The 25,209-nt window shown below is 32.1% G+C and overlaps 1 protein-coding gene across 10 annotated transcripts in view; it reads right to left on the bottom strand.

Annotated features, from left to right (window-relative positions):
- PHF14 (PHD finger protein 14) overlaps positions 1-25,209 on the bottom strand; it is a 188,049-nt gene that overhangs the window by 44,727 nt on the left and 118,113 nt on the right. For 2 of the 10 annotated variants that reach the window (XR_009053116.1, XR_009053121.1), the window contains 2 exons: positions 16,314-24,467; positions 15,458-15,554 (listed from right to left, as the gene is read on the bottom strand). Coding sequence is in view for 3 of the 10 variants with exons in the window: in XM_057730901.1 (XP_057586884.1) it covers positions 15,437-15,554; positions 16,314-16,343 (148 nt within the window). In the remaining 7 variants the exon portion in view is untranslated. Of the gene's footprint in view, positions 1-15,436; positions 15,555-16,313; positions 24,468-25,209 lie in introns of those variants that run through there. The other 8 variants (XR_009053119.1, XR_009053118.1, XR_009053120.1 and 5 more) reach the window with 8 other exon arrangements.

The following is a 25,209-nucleotide window of genomic DNA, read 5'->3' as shown; positions in this document are numbered from 1 at the left end:
GGAAAGAAGAAAGGGAATACAGGATATTAGCAATCCTGAAAGGCTGTAGTATTGAACCTGAATCAGATGTCATCAATCTACCTTGAATCTGCCCGTGGGGCTGAAAGAAAATCCTGTTAGAGAGAAGTCTGAGACTGAATGATATCCTGTAGGTACAGTAAGTGAACACTTCGCTCAAAGACAAAACTATGTGTTAGGAATTTAAAAAGAGATTAGGGTCAAAAGAAGTGGTTCTTAAATGTTAATAAGCATAATTAACACCTGTGGTGCTTATAATAATGCTGATTCCTGGGCACCATTCCAGAGATACTGAATTAGCAGATCTTCATGGGCCTTCCAAACTGCCTACTTAACAGTACTACTTTAGACGATCCTAGTGCAGGTGGTCTGCGGACTATACTTTGAGGAGAAATCATTGATATTTGAGCTACATAGATTGACAAATGATGAAAATCTCAAGTTCAGATGTAAATCAGAAGATGAAAAAAAATTTTTTTGATAAATTAAGCACAAGAGGAATAATGTGTTCACCTAACCTATTAAAGTTGGTTAAAGGTAGTTCATACGGTCCTGTCAAAATGAGAATGAAGCTAATAATTTTTTTTCTCCACTGAAGGACTTTAATAAGTCTCATTACATATTAGCTAGAAGAAGAGGCAGAAATATGTGTACTCAAGAGTTGGACACTGTCTATTCTGCTGGTTTCCCTGGAAGGCTAGGGTTGTGGAATTGAAGGCCCTGGGATCTGGGAGAGAGAGTCATATAAAAAAAGATACGGTGGGTCCACAAGTTCAGCATGAACCTGCACTGTGATGTACCTGCTATATGTATTTGAAGCGAATAATTTAATATAGAGCAGGACTGGACTATGCTGGGGCTAGGGCGCAGCGGGAGGATAGTGTGAACCACAGTCTTACAATTTGCCTTCCTTAGCATTTTACCAGAGGAAAATATGTTAAGAACAGCATATTTGACATTCCCAGAAAGTGGTATTCCACTTTTAAAGTAACATAAAGATAAACAGAGAAATTGATATGCTATGATTACAAAAATATATTATTAATGGTTTCTTCCACTGGGAATCAAGGGAGCAGGCGGCAGAGAGAGGTATGGGCTGTAAAGATAGGGTTCTTAAGAACTTACATGTATAAATCAATGCCCTTTAACTCATACATATAAAAGCACATACTGAGATTCTACAGTTTTAAAAGAAAGGCATTAGCAGCATCTGAGAATGAGTAAAAATTTCCTTATTTACTTAAGAATGAGGTTTTCTCTTGGCACAAATGCTTATAAGACATACTGAAGGCACATAATCATTTTATGACATTCTAAATGTATTTATACAGTATGCCCTAAAAATTAATAACCTTAATTTCCAGATTCCACAAGGAATGTAAAAGTGCTAGCCCAAAACTTCTCACATTTCCATATACTTAAAAGTATTCAAACATTTATACAATAAAAGGATGTGTTACTAATATTTATGCCTGCTCTCTAAAAGCTGTTCATTAGGCTTGATGAATCTTTTGTTATCAAAAATTGCATACACCTTGACAAAATGAATTCATAAGTTATCGTACAGCTGTCTTCAGTGGTTCACATTACTTTTAAATTTTATCTTATTTACTTTTTACTTTCATTTCAGTTTCCAGTTTATAGTTTTCATGACCTTCACACAGAAATAATACCCCTCTGATCTATGGGAAATTTCTTTGATATTTCTTCACCTATAAACAAACATGTCTTCAGTTAAAAACAAGTTTCCCTAAAAGGGAACTTTTGCCTATATTGGTTATGTCTTGTCCTATTATTCAGTACTTGGTAGAGCCAGTGACTGGATTTAAATATAATAGTAAACCTTTACTTTCTAAATATCATGACTTCTACTTATAAAATAAATACGTTAGTATATGATCTGTGCGATTCACAGAACACCATAATTCTATATTTAATGTGAAATAGTCATTGCCATCAACACAAAAAATACCAACTATTTGCTAATGTTATACAATAAATTTATAAGTATGCCTTATAGCATAATTTTAAAAGTTTGGAAAGCTATAACAGCCTTAGTTTAAAAATAGATTAATTATAAAAATAGCTTTTATTGCCTCTTAAACTCCAGCAAGAAATTAAAACAAATGGACCTTTTCATGAATGAAAAAGTTAGACACAACCTTACTCTATTTACTGTGAAACTCTGAAAGAGACAAGAAAGATTTTTACTTGGTATGTTCGAAGATAAAAAATAAAACACAGAAAACTGGTCTTCAGATTACTTTTAAAAAAGATTTTTTACATTTCAAAAATAAGAACATTATCACTGATTTTGAACTCTCCTCTCTGTGGCTAAAATGATTGCTTATTTTTAAGAATAAGAACGTGTCATTTACTGAGTGCCTCTATTATTCTAAATATTGCCATCAAACCTTTCACAGATGAGCAACCTGAAACTCAATGAAGTGAAGCCACTTGCTGGAGGTCACAAACACTGTAAATAGTTAATATCTGGACTCAGTTTACTACTTTTCAAAGCTCATAAAGCTCTTTCCTCTACATCACACTGTATACTTCGACTTTCTGTATATTTTACTCTATTTTCTTACTCAACAATGCCTCAGATTATAATTGCGTAAATTTAATGGCAAATTTTTACAGAAAAATAAATATTATCACTTAAATAAACTTATAGATACACATCCTAACTTGAGAGATGCCAAAAAATGTGTGTTAAAATGTAACATAGCAAACATACTAACCCCTAATCTGTAGTTTCCTATGAACCTTGATAAGATCCTAGTAGAAAATCAAGATTAGAATGCTTAAATATATTTGATTTCAGAACTCAATTTCATCAACTATCAGAGTTCACACTTTTAATTTTCTTAGCTTAGATTTAAAGAAGTCTAAGTTTTAGCCAAAAGGGCACTTCTTACACAACAATACACAGGTTAGAAAGACAACTTTTTAAGAGATAAGTAATTCTACAAAATGATGAGACGGTAAAACTAAACATTTAAATAAGAAACTATCTGTCTCTACAGAATACATGGGCTCTCACTCTGTTTTTTGAAACTAGGAATTAAGTCATTCCTATTATTCAGGTGTTATTTTTACAACTCTGAAAATGGGCTCTCCTAATTCAGCTAAGATCATCTCTTTGCAATGAACAATGTCTCTTACATTCACATTACATATGAATACTAGAATAACTTTACTTAAATAATATATTCTACATTCCTTCTTGGTATATTATATAACTCCAAATTAATATTTTAAATGCTGGGTTAATAAGGTAAAAATATTATCAACTTCTTAAAAGCTGTAATGAAATATCCTTCAGCTTAGCCACCAGAGTTTTAGTAACTTTTCCTCCAAAATAAAAATAAAAAAATTTTTTAAAGAAAGGATAGCATAAAGTTAGTGAGCTCCAAAAGGTATTCCTATATATGGCACCGTACTGTATTTTGATTATTTATCTCAGTTATGAATCAGTTTCTCATCCTATGGTATTCCATAGCATGGTTTACAGCACTCTATGTAAAAACATCAAGCCCACATGCCACCTGAATTAGAAAATGGCTTGTTTCTCCCAGTTAGTAGAAAGTGTAACTTAAACTTTACAGTTTTTCAAAATATTAATACAGGAAACGTGTATAATTTTAGAGGTTCCGATCATTTTCTTTCTCTGTAAATATGATGCTGAGATATATAAAAATGTATGTCATAAACAGTGACAAATTTTACCTGAAGGAAAGAAATCCTGTTTTTGAGAGGATTCTTAAGGACTACCTCACCATGACTTACTGGAATATACCAATGTGCTTAATGTGTATTGCACAGTCCCCATGAAAATCACCCTAGGTTACAAAACTAACAGATCAGTATAGATTCCAATTCAGTTATAAAGAATAACCATAAACAATCTTTGTTTTGCTGACAATTGTTACTTGGTAAAAATATTACCTAGAGATCGGATTCAAAAACATATCTAGGTCAATCAAGTAAACAACGTTTTTGAGCAGGCAATAATGACAAAAGGTTCAGTTCAGCACATAAACATTCAATTTAAACAACACTTTTTTTTTTAAGCACAGTAACAACTATAGTTAGTTTAAACTGTTAATGGCTATTACTTTTTATTGAATTCACAACATATTGTTACTAGTCTCAAAGTACAGCACTCTATTAGAATTAAGACTTAAAAGACATTTACACAAACAATTGTGCCTGCCGGGGAAAATGCTAGAGCAACCGGCAACAGACTAAACTTAGCCTAGGACAAGGTACAAGATCAACTGGAAGGGTTTGGGTTTTATACCACACACTAGAAAAGAGAAAATCTAAAGTTTGAATATTTAACTATAGCCATCATCAAGGATAACCACACCACAGTTTTAATTCTCAGACTTTTAATCAGTCTACAAACTACCACAGATTTGTTCTATGGGATTCTAATTTAGGATACTGTACGAACAACTTTTCTCCAGACTTTACACAACTGTATCAGTAAAAAAGGCAAACCAAAACTCAGTAAAACTTGATAAAACATATTGCTATAACCTTTAAAGTCACACAAGTCCTAGAAGAATACTGAATTAAGACAGTTAAGTGGTATAAGTTTTACCTGAAAATGACTTATCTGTCAACAGTGCTAAATTTAGAAACTTAAAGTCTAACCTAATGCCAGATAAAATCCCAGAGGTCAAATGAATAGTTAAAATATTAAAAAGTCCTTTTTTATGGGTCAGTTATATGATTCAAATTTAGAAGAACTTTAAAGGATAATTCATTTTAATTTTATATTTTTCATAAATCTTCATAATACATAAAACTCAGACATTCAATTTCCAGTATCACCAGGTTCAATTAAATGTGCTTCTTTAACGTATTGTGGCAAGATGCTCCTCGGAGAGACTGTACTGTTCAGTTCTGAAAGAGGCAAAATTCTCAGTGACTGTTTTAATTGATAATAAATATCTATGTCATTTTGACACAAGCATTTCAGTTACAGAATTTTAGTTGCTCAATGCAAAAAAACTGGCAAATAAAACAAAAATTTAAAAAAAATCATACTTCCCTACTCACAGATTTCTAATACAAATGATGATCAAAAAGTACCACACTTGCCTGAGCTAGTATGTCATGCATTTGTAGTTCCAGAAAATCTTTCATAAGGATTTAATGAGATTTTTATGCATATGAATTCAACTTATTACCACTCAAAAAGAGTACCATAGGTACTTCCTAGGCAGCACAGTGGTTAAGAATCTGCCTGGCAATGCAGCAGACGCAGGTTCGAGCCCTGCTCCAGGAGGATCCCACGTGCCGTGGAGCAACTAAGCCAGTGAGCCACAACTACTGAGCCCATGTACCACAACTACTGAAGTCCACGCGCCTAGAGCCTGTGCTTTACAGTGAGAAGCCACCACAATGAGGAGTCCCCGCTAGTCACAACTAGAGAAAGCCTGTGTGCAGCAACGAAGACCCAACACAGACAATAAACAAATCAAATACATTAATTTGTATATTAAAAAAAAGAGTATTATACTAGAAAGATCAAATAAGAGTGAACCAAATGGAGGTCTTCAAGCTAAGACAGCTCATCTTGTAGTATTCAGACAATGACCTGTCATGTACACCCTTTGGCTTTTCACAAAACAGAGTGTGAACAGGGGTGAAAAGCTAGAATCATAACTGGCAGTCGCTGTAAAATATGTGAGGTATATTTAAATTCTCAGTGGCACCTGTGAATATATATCACTTGGATGGAGTCCTTTTAAAAGAAATATTTATATTAATATATGTTCATTTAACCATGTCAAAATACAAGTTATTTTCTTTTGGGATGTTTCAGTACACAGAAGTTGTTGAGATCTATATCAAGTATACCCTAGAAAAAAGAGAACAGTGAACTGTGCCCTATACTAATACAGAAAAAGAAGGAGAGGGCTCAAGTCAATAAAATTAGAAACAAAAAAGGAGATGTTACAACAGACACCACAGAAAGACAAAGGATCATGAGGGACTACTACAAGCAACTATATGCTAATAAAATGGACAACCTAGAAGAAATGGACATTCTTAGACAGGTACAACCTCCCAAGACTGAACCAAGAAGAAACAGAAAATATGAACAGACCAATCACAAGTACTGAAATTGAAACTGTGATTAAAAATCTCCCAACAAACAAAAGTCCAGGACCAGGTGGCTTCACAGGCGAATTCTAGCAAACATTTAGAGAACAGTTAACACCTATGCTTCTGAAACTATTTCAAAAAAATCTCAGAGGAAGGAATACTCCCAAACTCATCCTGATACCAAAACCATACAAAGATACCACAAAAAAAGAAAATTGCAGGCCAATATTACTGATGAACATAAACACAAAAATCCTCAACAAAATACTAGCAAACCAAATCCAGTAATACATTAAAAGAATCATACACCATGATCAAGTGGGATTTATCCCAGGGATGCAAGAATTTTTCAATATATACCCAAATCAATCAGTGTGATATTCCACATCAATAAATTTAAGAACAAAAATCATATGATCATCTCAATAAATGCAGAAGAAGTTTCTGACAAAATTCAACACCCATTTATGACAAAAACCCTCTAGAAAGTGGGCACAGAGGGAGCATACCTCAACGTATTAAGACCATATACGACAAACCTACAGCTAACATCATACTCAATGGTGAAAAGCTGAAAGCATTTCCTCTAAGATCAGGAACAAGACAAAGATGTCCACACTTGCCATTTTTATTCAACATAGTTTTGGAAGTCCTAGCCACAGCAATCAGAGAAGAAAAAGGAATAAAGGGAATGCAAACTGAAAAAGAAGTAAAACTGTCACTCTTTGCAGATGACATGACACTATACACAGAAAAATCCTAAAGATGCTACCAGAAAAGATGCTACTAGATGCTACTAGGGCTCATCAATAAATTTGGTAAAGCTGCAGGATACAAAATTAATACACAGAAATCTGTTTTATTCCTGTACACTAACAACAAAAGATCAGAAAGAGAAATTAAAGACACAATCCCATTTACCATCGTATCAAAAAGAATAAAATACCTAGGAGTAAACCTACCTAAGGAAGCAAAAGATCCGCACTCCAAAAACTGTAAGACACTGATGAAAGAAACTGAAGATGACACAAACAGATGGAAAGCTATACCATGTTCTTGGACTGGGAGAATCAACACTGTCAAAACTATACTACCCAAGACAATCTACAGATTCAATGCATTCCCTATCAAATTACCAATGGCATTTTTCACAGAACTAGAACAAAAAAAAATCTTAAAATTTGTATGGAGACATCAAAGACCCTGAATAACCAAAGCAATCTTGAGAAAGAAAGAGGTGGAGGAATCTGGCTCCCTGACTGAATCTCCCTCCCTATACTACAAAGCTATAGTCATCAAGATATATGGTAGTGGCACAAAGACAGAAATACAGATCAATGGAACAGGATATATAGAAAGACCAGAAATAAATCCATGCACCTATGGTCTATTAATCTAAGACAAAGGAGACAAGACTATACAGCAGAGAAAGAACAGTCTCTTCAATAAATGGTGCTGGGAAAACTCAACAGCTACATGTAAAAAAATGAAATTAGGGACTTTCCTGGCGGCACAGTGGTTAAGAATCTGCCTGCCAATGCAGGGGACAAGGGCTTGATCCCTGGTCCAGGAGGATCCCACATGCCATGGAGCAACTAAGCCTGTGTGCCACAACTACTGAGCCTGCACTCTTTAAAGCCTGCAAGCCACAACTACTACACCCACATGCCACAACTACTGAAGCCCATATGCCTAGAGCCCATACTCCAGAACAAGAGAAGCCACTGCACCACAGTAAAGAATAGCCCCTGCTCAACACAACTAGAGAAAGCCTGTGTGCAGCAACAAAGACCCAACACAGCCAAAAATAAAATAAATAATTTAAAAAAAAATCTTAGAAATTAAAAAAAGAAAATGGGACAAATAGGTAAATATTTTTAAAAAATGAAATTAGAACATTCTCTAAACCCATATACAAAAATAAACTCAAAATACATTAAAGACCTAAATTTAAGACCAGATACTATAAATTCTTAGAGGAAAATAGAGGCAGAACACTCTTTGACATAAATTACAGCAATATCTTTTTTGATCTATCTCCTAGAGTAAGGGAAACAAAAACAAAAATAAACAAACGGAACCTAATCAAACTCAAAGGCTTTTGCACAGCAAAGAAAACCATAAATGAAACAAAAAGACAGCCCACCGAATAAGAGAAAATATTTGCAAACAATGAGACCTATAAGGGATTAATCTCCAAAATTTACAGTTCATGCAGCTCAATATCAAAAAAACAACCCAATAGGAATATAGGCAGAAGACTTTAAATAGACATTTCTCCAAAGAAGACATACAGGTGGCCAAAAGGCACATGAAAAGATGCTCAACATCACTAATTATTAGAGAAATGCAAGTCAAAACTACAGTAAGGTACCACCTCACACCAGTCAGAATGGCCATCATTAAAAAGTCTACAAATAACAAATGCTGGAGAGAGTGTAGAGAAGAGGTTAGAACCCTCTTAACACTGTTGGTGGGAATGTAAATTGGTACAACCAGTATAGAAAACAATATGGAGGTTCCTCAGAAAACTAAAAATAGAATCACCGTATGATACAGCAATCCCACTCCTGGGCATATATCCAGACAAAATTATAATTCAAAAAGATAAATCTAGAAACAACAAATGCTGAAAAGGGTGTGGAGAAAAGGGAACCCTCCTACACTGTTCGTGGGAATGTAAATTGATACAGTCACTATGTAGAAAAGTATGGAAGTTCTTTAAAAAACTAAAATAGAACTACCATATGACCCAGCAATCCCACCAGTGGGCATATACCCTGAGAAAACCATAATTCAAAAAGATACATGTACCACAATGTTCACTGCAGCATTATTTACAATAGCGAGGACATGAAAGCAGCTTAAATGTCCATCGACAGATGAATGGATAAAGAAGATATGGCACATATATACAATGGACTATTAGCCATAAAAAGGAACAAAACTGAGTTATTTGTAGTGAGGTGGATGGACCTAGAGTCTGTCATACAGAGTAAAGTAAGTCAGAAAGAAAAAAACAAATAACCTATGCTAACATACATTTACAGAAGCTAGAAAAATGGTACTGATGAACCTAGTGGCAAGGCAGGAATAGAGTCCAGACATAGAGAACAGACCTGAGGACACGGGGAAGGGGAGGCTGGGACGAAGTGAGAGAGTGGCACTGGCATATGAGTATATATGTATACATATTGCTGATTCACTTTGTTGTAGAGCAGAAACTAACACAAAATTGTAAAGCAATTATACTCCAATCAAGGTGGAAAAAAAAAAGATATATGCACCTCAACATTCACTACTGCACTGCTTACAACAGCCAAGACATGGAAGCAACCTAAATGTCCATAGACAGAGGAATGGATAAAGAAGATGTGGTGCACGTATACAATGGAGTATTAGCCATTAAAAAGAATGACATAATATCATTTGCAGCAACATGGATGGACCTTGAGATTATCATACTAAGTGAAGTAAGTCAGGGAGAAAAAGACAAATATCATATGATATTGCTTACATGTGGAATCTAAAAAAAAAAAAAATGATACAAACGAACTTATTTATAAAACAGAAATAAACTCAGAGAACAAACTTATGGTTACCAGCAGGGAAGAATGGGTGGGAGGGATATATTGGGAATTTGGGATTGACATGTACACACTGCTGTATTTAAAATAGGTAACCAACAAGGACCTACTGTATACAGGGAACTGCTCAATACTCTCTAATAACCTACATGGGAAAAGAATTTAAAAAAGAATAGATACATGTATATGAATAGCTGAATCACTTTTCCCTACACCTGAAACTAACACAACATTCTTAATCAACTCTACTTCAATATAAAGTAAAAATTTAAAACAATACAATATTAAGTCTATATCTTATATGTACGTACACAACAATTTTAAACTATCCATTTGTTGAAGTTTGACTTGAGTTAAATGCCTCGTTTATATGTTTTAAAATTGCAAAAATGTTAATTTTTAGCTTAAAAACTTAATAACTGAAGAATTTGTTACATACATAAAACAATGGTTCTTTTTCCTGAATGCTCATTAAAATAATTTTAGAAGCTTATAAAAAAAAAAGTCTGTCCTTGATCCCTCTTTCTCCCCTTCCTGAATAATTCAATCTACCAGCCATCACGTTATGGCAAGCAAAGTAGGTGTCCATGTGGCGTGGGAGTGGGTGGTGATAGGAGATTAGTTTTACATCACGGGATTAATCATATAACATATATTAACGATAATGGGAGCCAGTTTTCACTGAGTTACAAACATGAAAAAGGAAAAAATTACAATGGTTTCCAATATCTATGAAGACACAGAAATAGAAATGTAAATGTGTATGTCTATGAATATACATACATACATACATACATCTAGTCCTTGGCTCTGTCTACCGTGAAGACCTAGGAGAAGCAACATCCCAGTAACAATAAGCACATCTAGTACAATGATCTTGGTTTCTAAATACCATTCTCCACTAAAAGGAAGCAGAGCTCCCTGGAGAAATGGCTGGTTCCAGGAGTAGGGGAAGGGAAAGAACAAATTGAGTCTAGAACACCTTTAGTAAGGAAGCACTCAAAGATTTCTGGGATCATGTGAAAAGGACACAGATGCCAGCCCGAAGTAGCAGAAGCCGGCCCGAAGTAGCTCTCATTAGCCAAATTTGGGACAATTCAAACATCAAAATAAATAATAATAACCAATATAACCCACTGAAAACAGAAAATGAAAGTCTGATAAGGAATAGGATATTTACACAGTCTCAAGGTTCTTCCCTACAAACTACTTTATTAATTAGGGGAAAAGAATGGAGAGGACTTGCAGGTAACGCAGGTAACTCCTCAGCCAACTGATTAAAGTTAACATCACCATTTATGGTTCATATTGAAATCATGTGTCACCTGATAGAATGCATACTGCATCACATCTGTGGTATTTTTATCAGAGATGCATAAAATAAATCTAACCACAAGAAAAGATCACAAAAATGCAAAGTAAAAGACATTCTACAAAATATAACTGCCCCATAATCTTCAAAAGTGGCAATGTGATGAAAGTCAAGGAAAGACTAAGGGACTTTCCAGATGAAAGACTGAAGAAACAAGAAAACTAAATTCAACAAGTCATTCTGTATTAGATCATTTTGCTATAAAGGACATTACTGGGACAAAGAGCAAAACCTGAATGAGGTCTGAGGATTAGATGGTAACAATGTATCAATGTTAATTTCCAGATTTTGTCAGTTATATTCTGGGTATGTAGGAGGATGAGAGAACACTGACAGATAGTAAAGCAGTGGTATGTTAAAAAGACTTTCAGGAAGATTACTCTAGTAGCAGTGTGGGACTATGATCTCCAAACATTGTTTTTGATGTACTCTACTAAAATATTTTATATACATACCTTAATAAGTACACATGTGTGAAGTTATATATGTATTCTACAGTAGTAATATGTTATTTATATTAGAAAACACACTCATAGAAATTAAAATGGGATGCTATACAGAGTTAAATTAATTTAGTCATCTGGTCGATCTCCTGAAGTACAAACATTTCCTTCTGAAGGACCCTAGTGAAGAGAACAAATAAAAGAGGAGATGAGTCTGGCAGACTTATTTAGATAGCCTGTAAAATAGGAACTGATAGAACGAGGAAAAAGTGAGGCAACAAATCAAGGCAGTAACAGTAGAGAAAAGGATCAAAGAGTAAACTGGAGAAATATTTAAGGAAGCACACTTTTTCAAGACTCAGCAAGTGATTTTCTATTTGGGACAGGATGAAGAAGATTTTAGGATGATTCCAGGTATTTGGTTTGGGAGAATGGATGATAGTAAAGACTTGGGAGAAAAAAATAAAGGATGGGTGAGGTGGAAGAGAAAGAATAAAATACATTGCTTTTCCAGGCATATAGCATTCATTAGCAACAGTATTTTCACAACACAGTAAAGAGCAAGGGGACAAAACCTAATGCATGGTGATCAGTAGCAATGAACTAGCACCACTGAATACAAACCTAGCACACTATCTTAGATAGCTGCTGTCTTAGTCAAGTATCTTTGAAGCACAGCCTATGGGAGAAAGTATGTTTCATGCACGTGTTTGTATGTGTGTAGATTTTTACTCCATGTGTGTTACATGTAATGTATACATCTGAGTCCATGTAGCTGGTCTTTTTTCATGAAACCTAAAGTGACTACCTTGGTTCACGAAGGATTGGTAAGGCAGTGAAAGTCTTATCATGCCATACTTTTGTGGAATAAAAGTCATTCTATATACAAATATTGAATCATTATGCTGTATATCTGAAACTAACATAATGTTATATAATTGTTAAAGTCAATTATATCTCAAATAATCATTCTACTGTTAGGTAAATCATTATTAAACCAATATCATTAATTTATTATCATTAATCCCATACTGTTAATTTAATATACTTAGATATATTTTATCTTTCATGAGTTAAAGCTTCAAATTATGGATTGAGATATGATGAATCTTACTAGACTTTTGTGGAATTTCTATAATTTCATTTCTATGATTTCTATAATTAAAAGCAATAGGCAGGATCAGTGACAGAAGATTTTTGCTCTCATAAGGGTTATTGCAAAAAGCCCATTACTTGAAGGACAAAGTCATACAAATACGTTATGCTGCTCACAGTATACATGGCAATATTTTAGAGTTTCCCCTGGTATGCAAAATTTGAAGACAATGTTAACAGTTAAATAATGTTTATAGTGCAATGCATTTTTAAGCACATTTTCAACTATATATCCACACCTTACATAATCTAAAATTCTAAGCAAAATAAATAATTTGTTAACTTGGGAGTCAGATTTTTATAATAAAAGTTAAGACTTCTTGTACTTAATACTGACTACCATAGAGAAAGGAAGTGTGATATATATTTTATGGCTGTAACAATTTTATATTCACTTTACCCCACCTAAATTTATTGGCAACTGATTCATTTCCTTTCCCTTGGCAGTAACTACTTCTACCTTAGCTTTTCATGTTATTAAAATATGTGAACATGGCAAATATACCTAGTATTACCTAAAAAATATCATTCCATCAAAGCAAATAGAGGGGAATGAAAGACAAGCAAAATACACTACCTTTTATTCTGGATTTCTTTTAGGTGCCCAAATGATACTAATATTCTAGACTCAGATGTTAATAATATACTGCTTTCTCAATTTAAAAGCTTCTGCCTTAGAAAGCATGACATTATCTATCCACGTTTTCTTCTTGGGACCCAATACTAATAAACACTTTACAAGAGAAAATGTAAACAGAAATTTAGTAACCTGCTGATCAGGAATGAAAGTTTTCAAAGTGAGCAAAACATATTCAAGGGAATTAATTAAGTTTCCTTAATTTTTAGCTTAACTATTAAGTTTAATTTTTCACTGGAAAAAAGTAGAAGTATGCAATAACTCATCTTGATATGATTAAAATACAAATCCATTTCACTGCTGTAATCCTTACAATAAACTGCTGTGACATTCAGCAGTTAGACAGCATATTTGGATGAAATTTTGAAAATGTTGGCTGTTTATATCTGGTACTCATTCAATCACAGGTCAAACAGAGTGCAGCTAAAACAGTGCAAGTTTTCTAACAAAGTGCCCTCCTGATGGATTTCCATGCAAAGTCCAAAGACCTTATTCTCTCATAGAGAGGGAAAAACAAAATACAAGAACATCTCAGTGTCCACTGGCACACACCTACTGCATTTACAAAATATTCATTTTGTATGTTCCCAACATATGTGAAATGTCCTCTTGCATTTTCAATGTTCATTACCGAAATTACTATATAACTTAACAAAGGCACTCTGTATTTAATATAATGCTACATATTTACGGTAGTATAAAACCTTTTCAAAATAATGTATGCAAAAAGGCTTATTTATAAACTGCATTAAATCATTTTTCAAAATTGCTTTCCTGATTGCTTTTTGAGGGTAGAAGAAAACCCCAAACAAAAAACACACCTAGAAAAATTATACCACAAAGAATCCCATAAGACAACTATTTAAAATCTACAGTACACCAATATTGTTTTCTCATTTAAATACAATTTCTGGAAAGCATTTTTTAATTATGTAATAAAACTTTTTGATATTAAATATGCTCCCTCTTAAATCTTAGTCTTAATAAAATAACTGGAAAATAATTCTTGATATTGTACAGTTTAAAACCTTGAGCAAAAATGCTTGATTACTATATAAAATGCATAAGATTCTATATTAATAATCATTAAACAAATACATAAAATTTGTAATAAACTTGGTTATTTAAAAAACCTTTTAAATAGTTTTTTTTTTTCTACAGCCAAATGTTTTTCTGCAGTTTTTAATAAATAAACTTTTACAGATGGCTTCTGTGGTAAGCTGGAGTAAATCATTTTAAATGATAAAAAGAATATTTTTGATTCTATGATCAGACAGGAATTCCGTATCAATTTTAATTCACTCTAGGAAAAACAAATGCTCTTAAGTGGCATTTGGGAAAGATGGCTTGAGGTCCATATTACAATAGACAGTTAACTTCTGTTGTCTATTTAAAGAAGGATAATTTGATTAACCCACAGGTGACCATATTATCTTAGTTCAAATATATTCAATATTTATGTCAAATGAGTCAAAGCATCAGGAGTCCAGCTATTCACTCACACACTTTAACACATAATAATCTTAAAATGCCGATCATCACAATTTAAGGTTATAATACTGATATTTAAAAGACACAATTTCAATAGTTTAGTTTTGGAGATAAACTATGAAACAACTTTATTAGATATTTCATCCTTTCTACTTACCTAAAATAATTTCAGAAAAAATTTTCAGGATATAAAAACTAGTTTTCTCAAAGAACAGACCCAATAAAACATTCACAATATACTTACTATATCTTGAGTCATCTATAAAATTAAATTGGATTTTATTGGTTATTCCCTAGGGGCTGGTAAATTAGCAGAGGGTGACTTTTTTTTTGGCTACTACAGAACTATTTAACATGCTACAGTAATATAGAGAATAAACAAAACAGCTAAAATATTTCATATAGAAAATTGATATAATTCAGTAGAGTTCTTTACTCCTTAAGGGAATAAAATCACCAAGGCAATATATTCTTAAAGTGCATTAGATTAAAATGTTGGTCTTTCATATTTCAATTCTCTTTAAACTTAGGAAGCTGATGGTGAGATATAGAAAAGCTATCAAAATAAAGAGAAACAATACTTTTTTTTATAGGTTTCGCTCCATACCTTGGAAGATGAAGAATCACACTCCTGACATATCCATCCATAGCCTGTTTGTTTAGGAGACTTTTTCAAAGGAGGATCCAAACAACCAAAATGGTAGCACAATCTGCATTCATCACACCTGCATAGTAAACAGATTTATGGTATATTTAAATAATATAAAAAAATAACGTTTTCAGAGAAAAACAGCAAACTAGTGTATATTTCAACTGTAACACTTAATTCTATTCTTAGCTGACAAGATTATTAAATTAATATTTATGAAAAAGACAATCTAAACATGAAATTAATGTTTTAGGAAAAACAAAATACCAAAACAATAAAATTAACAAACAAAACAAATATCATTCAGAACATTTTGATAGTAGAAAAGTTAAAAGCATAGGAATAAATCTGTGTATAGCCATATGTGTTCAAAACTAACAAACATTAACATTTTCAATTTTGAACTTCAATAATAATCACTTGCCCATTAGATAGTTTTAAAACATTTAATAATATAAGATACATATAATTCAAGGTTATAAATTTAATCTAATACATTGTGATTATTTAAAATTTTTTTTAAATCTAATGAATTCTACTAGGCTACACTGAGCTTAATTCTATACAACTTATATACCTCATCACTCTAAGTTAAGGTAGATTATAAATAAAATTTCTAATGTTTATAGCATGCTAACAATCTATAGCAAATAAAAACCATTCTAAGAATTTTACATTATTTTCTAAAATATAAATTTTCTCAAAAATTTACCTGTCACTTTCAGTGCATTTGGTTTTTCAAAGTACCTCCTAGTACATTTTAAAGCTTATTACCAAATGTTTTGATAGTGTCTTTGCCACCTATGATGTACAAAATCTAAGAAAACTATCATACCTATTCTTCGTTTCAGACAATCTCATCCTGCTGACAATGAAGAAAGATCTGTATTATTTCAGTGTTTTTTAAAAAGAATTTTGCATCAGTTGGAATAACAAGACCAAAATTTAACAACAAATAACAAAGATGTATACATTTTATAGAAAGGATTATATTCTTCTCTTTCTTTATACTCTTTTTTTTAAGTTAAAAAAATACTTTCTCCAAACCAATCTGTCACATTCTCTTTATATATAGTTACTCTTACTGATTTAAAACTTAAAAAGTTGAGGAAAGAAAGCAAGGAGGATATTTTATAGGACATATATTACTTAAAGTACAAAATTACTATTCAGTAATTTTTACTACAAAAAAAGGGGGAAGGAGTTGTGATAAACAACATGCAAAGAAAAACAATTTATTTTCATAATAAAGGGAACTATAAATCTACATTTATAGTAAAAATTTCATATCATGCTATAAAACCCAATCTCCCAAAGACCCATTTTGGAAATCAAAAGTTTCAGAAAATTTAGCAACTTAGCTAAGTTATTCAGGTAAAAAGAAGTTTAAAACACAATTATATGTCACAAGTTTACGTGCTCCTTCCTCTACAGTTTACTTCTTATAACCAAATAAACGTATGTATTTTTCCAAACCTTTGCTTGGACTAAAGAGATGGACTTGAATAAAAATGTTTACTATAATAATTCCAGCTATATGAAAAAATCAAATCAAATAGGAAGAACAAACAGTACTTCATTTACTGTGCCAATATTGTAAATAAACTATCCAAAAATATATTTAAAAGCAGTTAAAATGTTTAAATACCTGTTGTTCTAATATAAAGAAAAAGTAATAGACAATATATAGCTAACATCAAAATTACATAAAACTAAATGGCAAGCCCACACAATTTTATGTTCTTCTCACCTCAACTTATTTACCTTTCAATTGTTAAAATTCCAATTACATTAAACACATAGAGGACCCTTCAGAGCATAAGCATTTACGAGTATGAAAAGGTTGAGATTTTTAGATAGCTGAGGGCATATTCCTTCAAGCATGGAAACTAGTATTTCAGTCATCTTTAATGGGAAATTTAAAGACAACCACATTCTTTGCTTCATCAAGAAAATCCATTAAATACAATTTACTCTATCTTTGTCATCCCAGGGTCACAAGTATGAGTAACAGATGCTGCTACATGCCTAACAGTATGCCCGCCTTTTCTGTTTGGAAATAAGTACAATCAGTCTGCTCTTCTGTTTGAATTCTTATATTCAACTTTTATAGGTCTTCACTTGCATGAAAAATATCAGTCACTACTTTTTGATATTGTCAGTGTTATTTGTCTAAGCAGCATTTCCCCAACAATAATTCACTGCAAATTCAGAAACCAGATCACTGGACTTAGGACTGTGCAAACTGACAGTTTAAAAACACATGAAAATGAGAACTACTAAGTACATGGACTCAATTTTGGTTAACTATAGTCTTTCTTGCTTAACTTAGGGTTTTTAAGCAAGTTTAGATCGCCAATAATCTGGGCTTTTGATAGGTGAAGAGTTATAGTATTAATGTTTTCCTAGTTCATATCAAACTACAACCTAATACTGTACATTTACTTTATAAGTCTGTGCCACAATAACTTGTAAATTATGATTTCTAGTGTATAACTAGAGTCAACCACTATGATGAATATAAAGATGAATCATAATTCACTACCTTTCACCATCATGTACTAAGGTGGTTCTTGCTGGTGTGTGTGTGTATACATATATTTTTTTTTCAAGGTAAGAAATTAAGAACAAGTTTGCTACATTGATATAGTTTTAATTTGTAGCTGATTTCAATTAATTGTAAACAAGTTATCTTTCAGCTCAATAATAAATGCAAAAGGGAAAAGAAAAATTTTATATGCTAGATTTCTTAGAAGATAATGTTGACGTATATGCCATTTGGAGGTGACCTAATCCTTACTAATTCCTTCATTAGTGATACTTTTTAGAATGACTCAGTCTACACATGGAACTCATATGTTAGTGATGGGTTCCAGAGGAAAGGCAGAATTCGCCTGTTAGAATCAAGGGTGATATAGGAGTTCTCTCAAGTTATAGTTCACTCACTGGTAAATAAAAACTGTAATTCCAAGACTAAGTAGCAAAAAGGAGTAGTTAATACTCTTAGGAACTGCCAAAATCCAGGAGAGGAAAAAACAAAAAGAAATAACCCAATCATGAAGTCAATAACTCTGTTAGTAAAAAAATATGTAAACATAAGCCTTTTCTAAGAATGACTAAAATTATTTCCATGTGGAAAAAATATAGTTGTTTCTATACTAAAATATTTAACTGAAGAAATCTATAGCTTCATGTGCTGGTAACGAAAACATCCTGAGTGATACAAGTGAAGTCCAGCAGAATTTGCAAGAATTAATTCACCACAGACAAATGTAAATGATGCCATTAAGAATCCTAGAAATCAAAGAAAATTTAGATGGTAAAAAATAGTGAATTATTTATTTCATGTACACACACACCACTTTGTAAAGGTCAGCAAATTTTGTCAGCCAATAAATTATGGCTAAATTACAAATTTAGATCATTTTAAAAACTCAAAAATCAGAAACTCATAAGGCTCTGTCTGCAATCATTCTGTTATCTAAAAGCTGAAACAGAGTTTAAGCAGTTACTGATCAAATTATTATTTATGACCTCTACATCTTCTTCCTACATATAAATTCATAATTGCAATACATAACATAGTACATATTTAACTTATCAAAATAATAAATCTTGTGCAAAAGCAGTCATTGACCCAAAAAGCACAGAGATATAATACAATATACTTTATTCAATAACACAAATGTTTATGTAATAAAAACAATTATACCAATAGCACACATATTAAATAGGAAGATGTCTTAAAATATTAAAAGATAATATAAAACTAACCTATAAGAAACTGTTTTTTAATAAAATGCAAACTAGATGCTAAAAGAATATCCTCTAAACATCTAATAAAACTGTACACATTAACATTATCCTATAGGACATTCTAAAATTACAATTTTGAGTGAGATAAAATAAATCCCATTTATAAGAAAAGGAAACTTGATTGTTTAATTAGATTCTTACTAAATACACTTCCTAGGTGTCAGATTCATAATGGATACAGACATAAATAATAAAGCAGCTATACCTATATGTTCTTTTACATATTCATTTAACAAAATGCAGTGACCAAATAAACACAGTTCTATATGTATTTAAAATACTTACTTAGCATATGGTTAAGTATAGCACCCTAGACAAAGAAGAGGAAGAAAATGATTTATGTTCATATGTCCTATGATCCATAGAAGCAACCAGTCATGTGTTTACGTGATTACTGAGAATATGCATACAAGTAAAAGGAAACAACTTATTTATTTCCGTCCACACCTAAGAGACACGCCAGTCTTCGAAAGAGTTTCTTAAACTCTCTTAATTCCCAATTGATAATTTCACTAGGAGAGTACACTAAATAACTACTTTTCAAAACTAACTAAAAAAAATTAAGTGAACCTCCTAAATATATGTTATAGCCAGATGATCAGTTAAATTTCAGGAAGAATAGAAATCCATAACACAGGACTTGAAAAGTGATGTACCTGTTTTATGACCAGGTTGATCCATAATCATAGCCATTTTTATGTCGATGAATATTTGATTTAGATCCCTTCCAAGTCTACATAGAGTAAAATAAAGAACTGACTTTGAAAATATATACTGTTATATCCGTTCACTTAAAAAAAAAAACAAAAACCCACAACTAAATATCAAGAGAATTGATGAGTTGGGTTTTCTTACACTTTCATCATTTCTATGTAAAAATTCTACACAAGAATGATCAAAAGAATTGGTCTTGAATACTAACATTACTTACATAAAATCTTACTAGCAGCTGAAAAACCTACACAAATGTATTAAGCTGTAGCGATAGGCTCTTTCACAGTAGCCAATTATTTCAATTATTCATTTTAACAGATGGATAAAATGCAGGTTTGTGGCCCATGAGTTAAATCACTTCTAAAATAATATGAGCTTGCACAAAACTCTGCATTCTACCAATATTAGAATAACATTTAATATCAATAAAGGCAAACGCTACTCCTTTTTATAACACTTTTAGTGTAAATCACCTATATGCTCATTTTCTAAATAATTACAAAATGTCTTTTATATTATATTTCACAAAGACTAATGTGGAGGTCTTGAACATATTTTCATTAATGCTTCTACAGACTTTCATCACATCAATAATGAATGAGTGGTAGAAAAGACAAAAATATTCTCTACACATTAAAGTACGTAAACTGGAAAAATATTTGGATAATTATTGAAATTCAAAGTCACATTTAATGATCACTTAAATAAGATCAATTCAGTTTGCTACATCGGCAGCAGCCAGTTACAAGACTAAAACTGAAAGGAAAAAATAAAACGAAATAAAAGAATTCATGTAAAAACACACAATAAGGTCAAGAACCTCTTCACAGCACGAGAGAACGATTAGACATTTTCATAACTGAAACACGGCTGCTTTGTTCTTTAATAAACTGATCTCCATCTGCTCATGCCTTTGGAAATTTTTCAGCAGTACAACCTGCTGTGCTCAAACCCCACATAACTTTGTATTTCCCTGCTCATAATTAACTAATTATTCTCTAATCAATAGTGTAGATCTTGATTTTACAATGTAAATCAGATAAATGAGAAAATGGCTGGGGGTCAATCTCATTTTATTTACAAAGCCCAGCATGAGCATCCAATTTCATTACATCTTATGTACCTGAGCAGCAGTGAATCTTATCAGCAAGCCTGCAGAAAGTCTTAAGACTGAGTACTGGGAGAAAGAGGCTTACATTTTTACTTAAAAAAAAAAAAAGTATTTCAAAGCATGTCCATCTCAGAAATATCACAGTCCTTAGTATTATGGAAATTGACAAAATGCTGACTCAGATAGGAAGGAAAAAATTTCTGCCTTCATATGCCATGCAGCTTTAAGGCTGAGCCTCTTAAATAAGTTTTGATTGTCAACATGATTTCAGAAAACTTAAGGAAAAATTAATATTGTAAGATATTCCATTATGCTACAGGGCCCTTCTGAATTCCTTGAATAGATTTTGATGAAATATTAATAAAATATCCCCATACTGAGAATCAAGTAAGATAGTAGTAAATTTTGTCAAATAAAGAACATTAAAGCGTTTAAAAAGAGTGATCTCCTTAAGTAATAGGATGTAAAAACAGGGAAATAGGATAATGAGTATGAATATTCTTATTATTTAGTGGTCAGTGATCTATTTTTAACATTATAAATGTAAAATCAGATAGACACTCAAGAAACACATGAATAACAATGATATACAAATGATAAATAAAATTCATTTACAAAACTTAAAATGGATAAAGGTTAACGCTAAATTTTTGTTCTCATGTTAAACAATCCTAATTTCAAATCTTTTCTTAACAAAGGAATTAGTGAATTATAGAAAAAGGCTATGTTCCTTGATTCATTTCTGTACCTAAAATATTGCTGTCTCCATAACAGGTACAAAATAAACACATGTTTAACTGAACTTATGTATAATAAAGAAGTTAAACTATGTGCTGTAGATAAAACTACTATAATCTTTTATCTAGAAACAAGAATTTTTGAAAATTTAAGGGCCCCTTTAACAAAATTAAAGCCACATTTAATCAATTAATGTCAACCACAATATCATGATTCTTTTAAAATTATTATATACAAATGGTTCTCAAAGGATGTCCCTGGCCAGCAGCATTCGCATCACTAGGGAACTTGTTAGAAATGCAAATTTTCATGCCTCATCCCAGGCCCACTTAATCAGAAACTGTAGAGAGAAGTAAGAGGGAGGAAAACAGGGAGGAGGAAAATAAGGAGGTGAGTAGGTGAGCAATTTGTTTTTAAACAAATCCTTCCTGTGATTCTGATGTACTATAAAGTTTGAGAACCACTCTATATACTGCCACGTCATTCTTCTTGTATTTGAGTTATTTTACTTCTTGATACTTCAGTGTTTTTTTCTTTCCGTTATGTGACAAATAACCATCATTTACCTGTCAAGCTGTTTTCTCTTGTATATGTCTGTAAAATATGACCTATTTAATATATATTGCCTTAAAATACACATTAATATCTCCTTTGAATAACAACTGTACCAATCACAGAAAAGGGTTAACTTTGTACCATGGAAATAATGAGAGTGTCTAGGAGATTATTAGGAGAAAGTGTTTTATTCTATTCTCTTTACAAGTTCTACTTCAAATACACATTTGCAGGACCAACGATATTATGAATTACGTGGTTTGTATTTGTGATGTGCGACAAAGATTCTTAGGGCTAGCACCAAATATGGAACAGCTTATCCACCACTGAAGTGTAAGATGGAGAATGATGATAATATGGTATTCTAAACAGAACCAGGTGGAAAGGATTTTGATTAATAGTAACACCAAAACCACAAGGCTTAATGATGTTTCCAAAAAAATCTAAAATAAAATGACCACTAGTAATTTCTCACCATATATCAAAGGAGGGTCAGGTCCCAATGTATTAGCATATTCTCTTTTAGGAAATGGCAATCTGCCATTTTTCTTAAAATCAGCTGGAGTTCAGCAATAGTAATAATTATCAACTTTTGTTCATGCTTACACAGTAATAAATAATGAGTCTTTTTTCTAATTAAAAAAAGCTCACTGGTTTTGCTACAGGGTATTAGTATTTTTCCTCCAATGTTATAAGATCTTTCAATAAGTTAATGATCTCAGTTTATACGTATTTTATATACATACTACTTTTATTAAATATCCAATAATGTTCCTTAGTGTAACTAAAGATTACTAGCATACAGCAACTTTATATTTACACTTGCTTTTGATTATCTATAACATTTCCTACTCTATTCTTAATGTTTAAGCTATTTTCAATTGCCACTATACCTGAAAAGATGTCCCAAACCACATTCATAAATCAGGAAATTCCAAGAGACTTGTTGACAATTTACATGTATATATGCATTTCAATTTCAGCAAAGAGTCTCTTCTAAATCAGTTCAAGATGAAGTGATGAAATATTCAACATATTTCTGTCGTTGACTTAAAACTGGATCATTAAAGCTTGAAGATCAAATTTTAATTCTGTAAACCTTTGGAAAGATACAGATGTTGACGAAGATCTTTCAGTTGGCAGGTTGTACAGTCAAGCTTTGTATCTCTCTCCTTATTCTGTAACCTCATACTTAAGGTTGAGAAAAATAAAATTATATTGAACAGAGAAAGTTTGTATTAAATCAATAAAGACTGAATAAATTTGGTTATTACTAAAAAGTATCTAGAGATCAACACAGATATATCCTCATTTATGATCTTAAAATCTGAAGTGGTAAAAACTACATGCTAATAATATTAGTGCTTTCACACTAGAACTAATGAGTCAAACTAAAATGGCATATGCTTTCACAAGTCTTTCACTTTTGCTGAATATTATGAATAGAAGTAACATTTAATATAGTCTACAGTTGTTTCCCAATGCAGCATTTCATATATGAATATATGTATTAAGTTGGATGAAACAAAATAGCAGACTAATGGAATGCACTGTCTTTCTTGTTTGTTACTAGATTTGTTCAACAACGAGTAGCACATTGCATGTAAGTCCCACAGGCTTCCATAACTCTTTAGAAAGTCCAAACACTGTATATCATTTGCCAAAGAAGCAAGAGGGGAAGACATTACTTAATAGGACAATTCTGACAAGACATTATCTTGTATTTTTCAACAATGCACATATCAAATGTTTCTGATTAGTGCAAAAAGAAAAAAAAAGTTGAAGAAAAAAAGGAGGAAAAAATCCACATAGGCAAATTAACTGCCTTGTCAGTCCAAGTAACAAACCAATCAATTACATTCTATCCAAACCTGACAAGCAAAGGCAACTTTTTGCAGTGATAAGCTTATGGGAAGGACAAGATAGCTGTTCTCCTTTACTTTATGTACTCTATTGAGAGTGTTATCCACATTTTTAAAATCACACTTATAAAAGAGGTTTCCAGGATTGCCTCCGAGGATGAGCTGTGGCAGAGTTGGATCTCATGAAGGGTATCTACACAGTAAAGTGATAAGAAAAGAACATTAACAGTTAAAGATCACAGCGGCTCTGCACTATGTCTAATGAAACACACTAACAATACCATAGTAGATTCAAATAACATATGATTTGGTCCAAAGAGATAGGTGCCCTAAACCTAAATGCCATGATCTTGTAAAGGTTCTTACTAGTTAAAATGGAACTATTTTATCATTTGAAACACTGAGCTGCCTCTTGTATTATTATTATTACTTTTAATTGTCAAAATAAATCTATCTTATTAAAACAAAAAAGAAAATATAAAAATGATGAGGGGTTTGTATTTATATAAGCAAATGAGTAATTTGATTAATAAATGTTTTAAAAAATAGCAGTTTGCTATTTTTCATCAAATACAGCAATTTAACAACGCTTGAGAAAGCATGCAACTATGCTGAAAACAAGCACACCTAATCAGTACATTACAGGACTGGTTCAACTCAAGTAGAGAGTCTCAGGGAGGAAATTTTCAGATGATTCTTATTCCCTGGGCCTACACTGCCTTCCTTTTTAGAAGACTATATTGGAAATGTTTGGTTACAATTGTGAAAAGTATATCCCTAACTAGCTATTTTAGCGGATTTGTGCAACAAAAGTGAAAGAGAATATACCTCACTGTGAAGACCTGGTCATTGATTATAAATACACTAATTTTGGCCTAATTTTCAAAAGTCATTCACTTGCATTTTATTTTTCAAAACTTTCTTTAGTGTTTCCT

The sequence above is a fragment of the Hippopotamus amphibius genome, chromosome 4 (assembly GCF_030028045.1).
Source record: "Hippopotamus amphibius kiboko isolate mHipAmp2 chromosome 4, mHipAmp2.hap2, whole genome shotgun sequence".
In the NCBI taxonomy this organism is placed as follows: domain Eukaryota; kingdom Metazoa; phylum Chordata; class Mammalia; order Artiodactyla; family Hippopotamidae; genus Hippopotamus; species Hippopotamus amphibius.
Note: the sequence above shows the minus strand (reverse complement) of the source record. Positions and strands in the feature narration are given on the sequence as shown.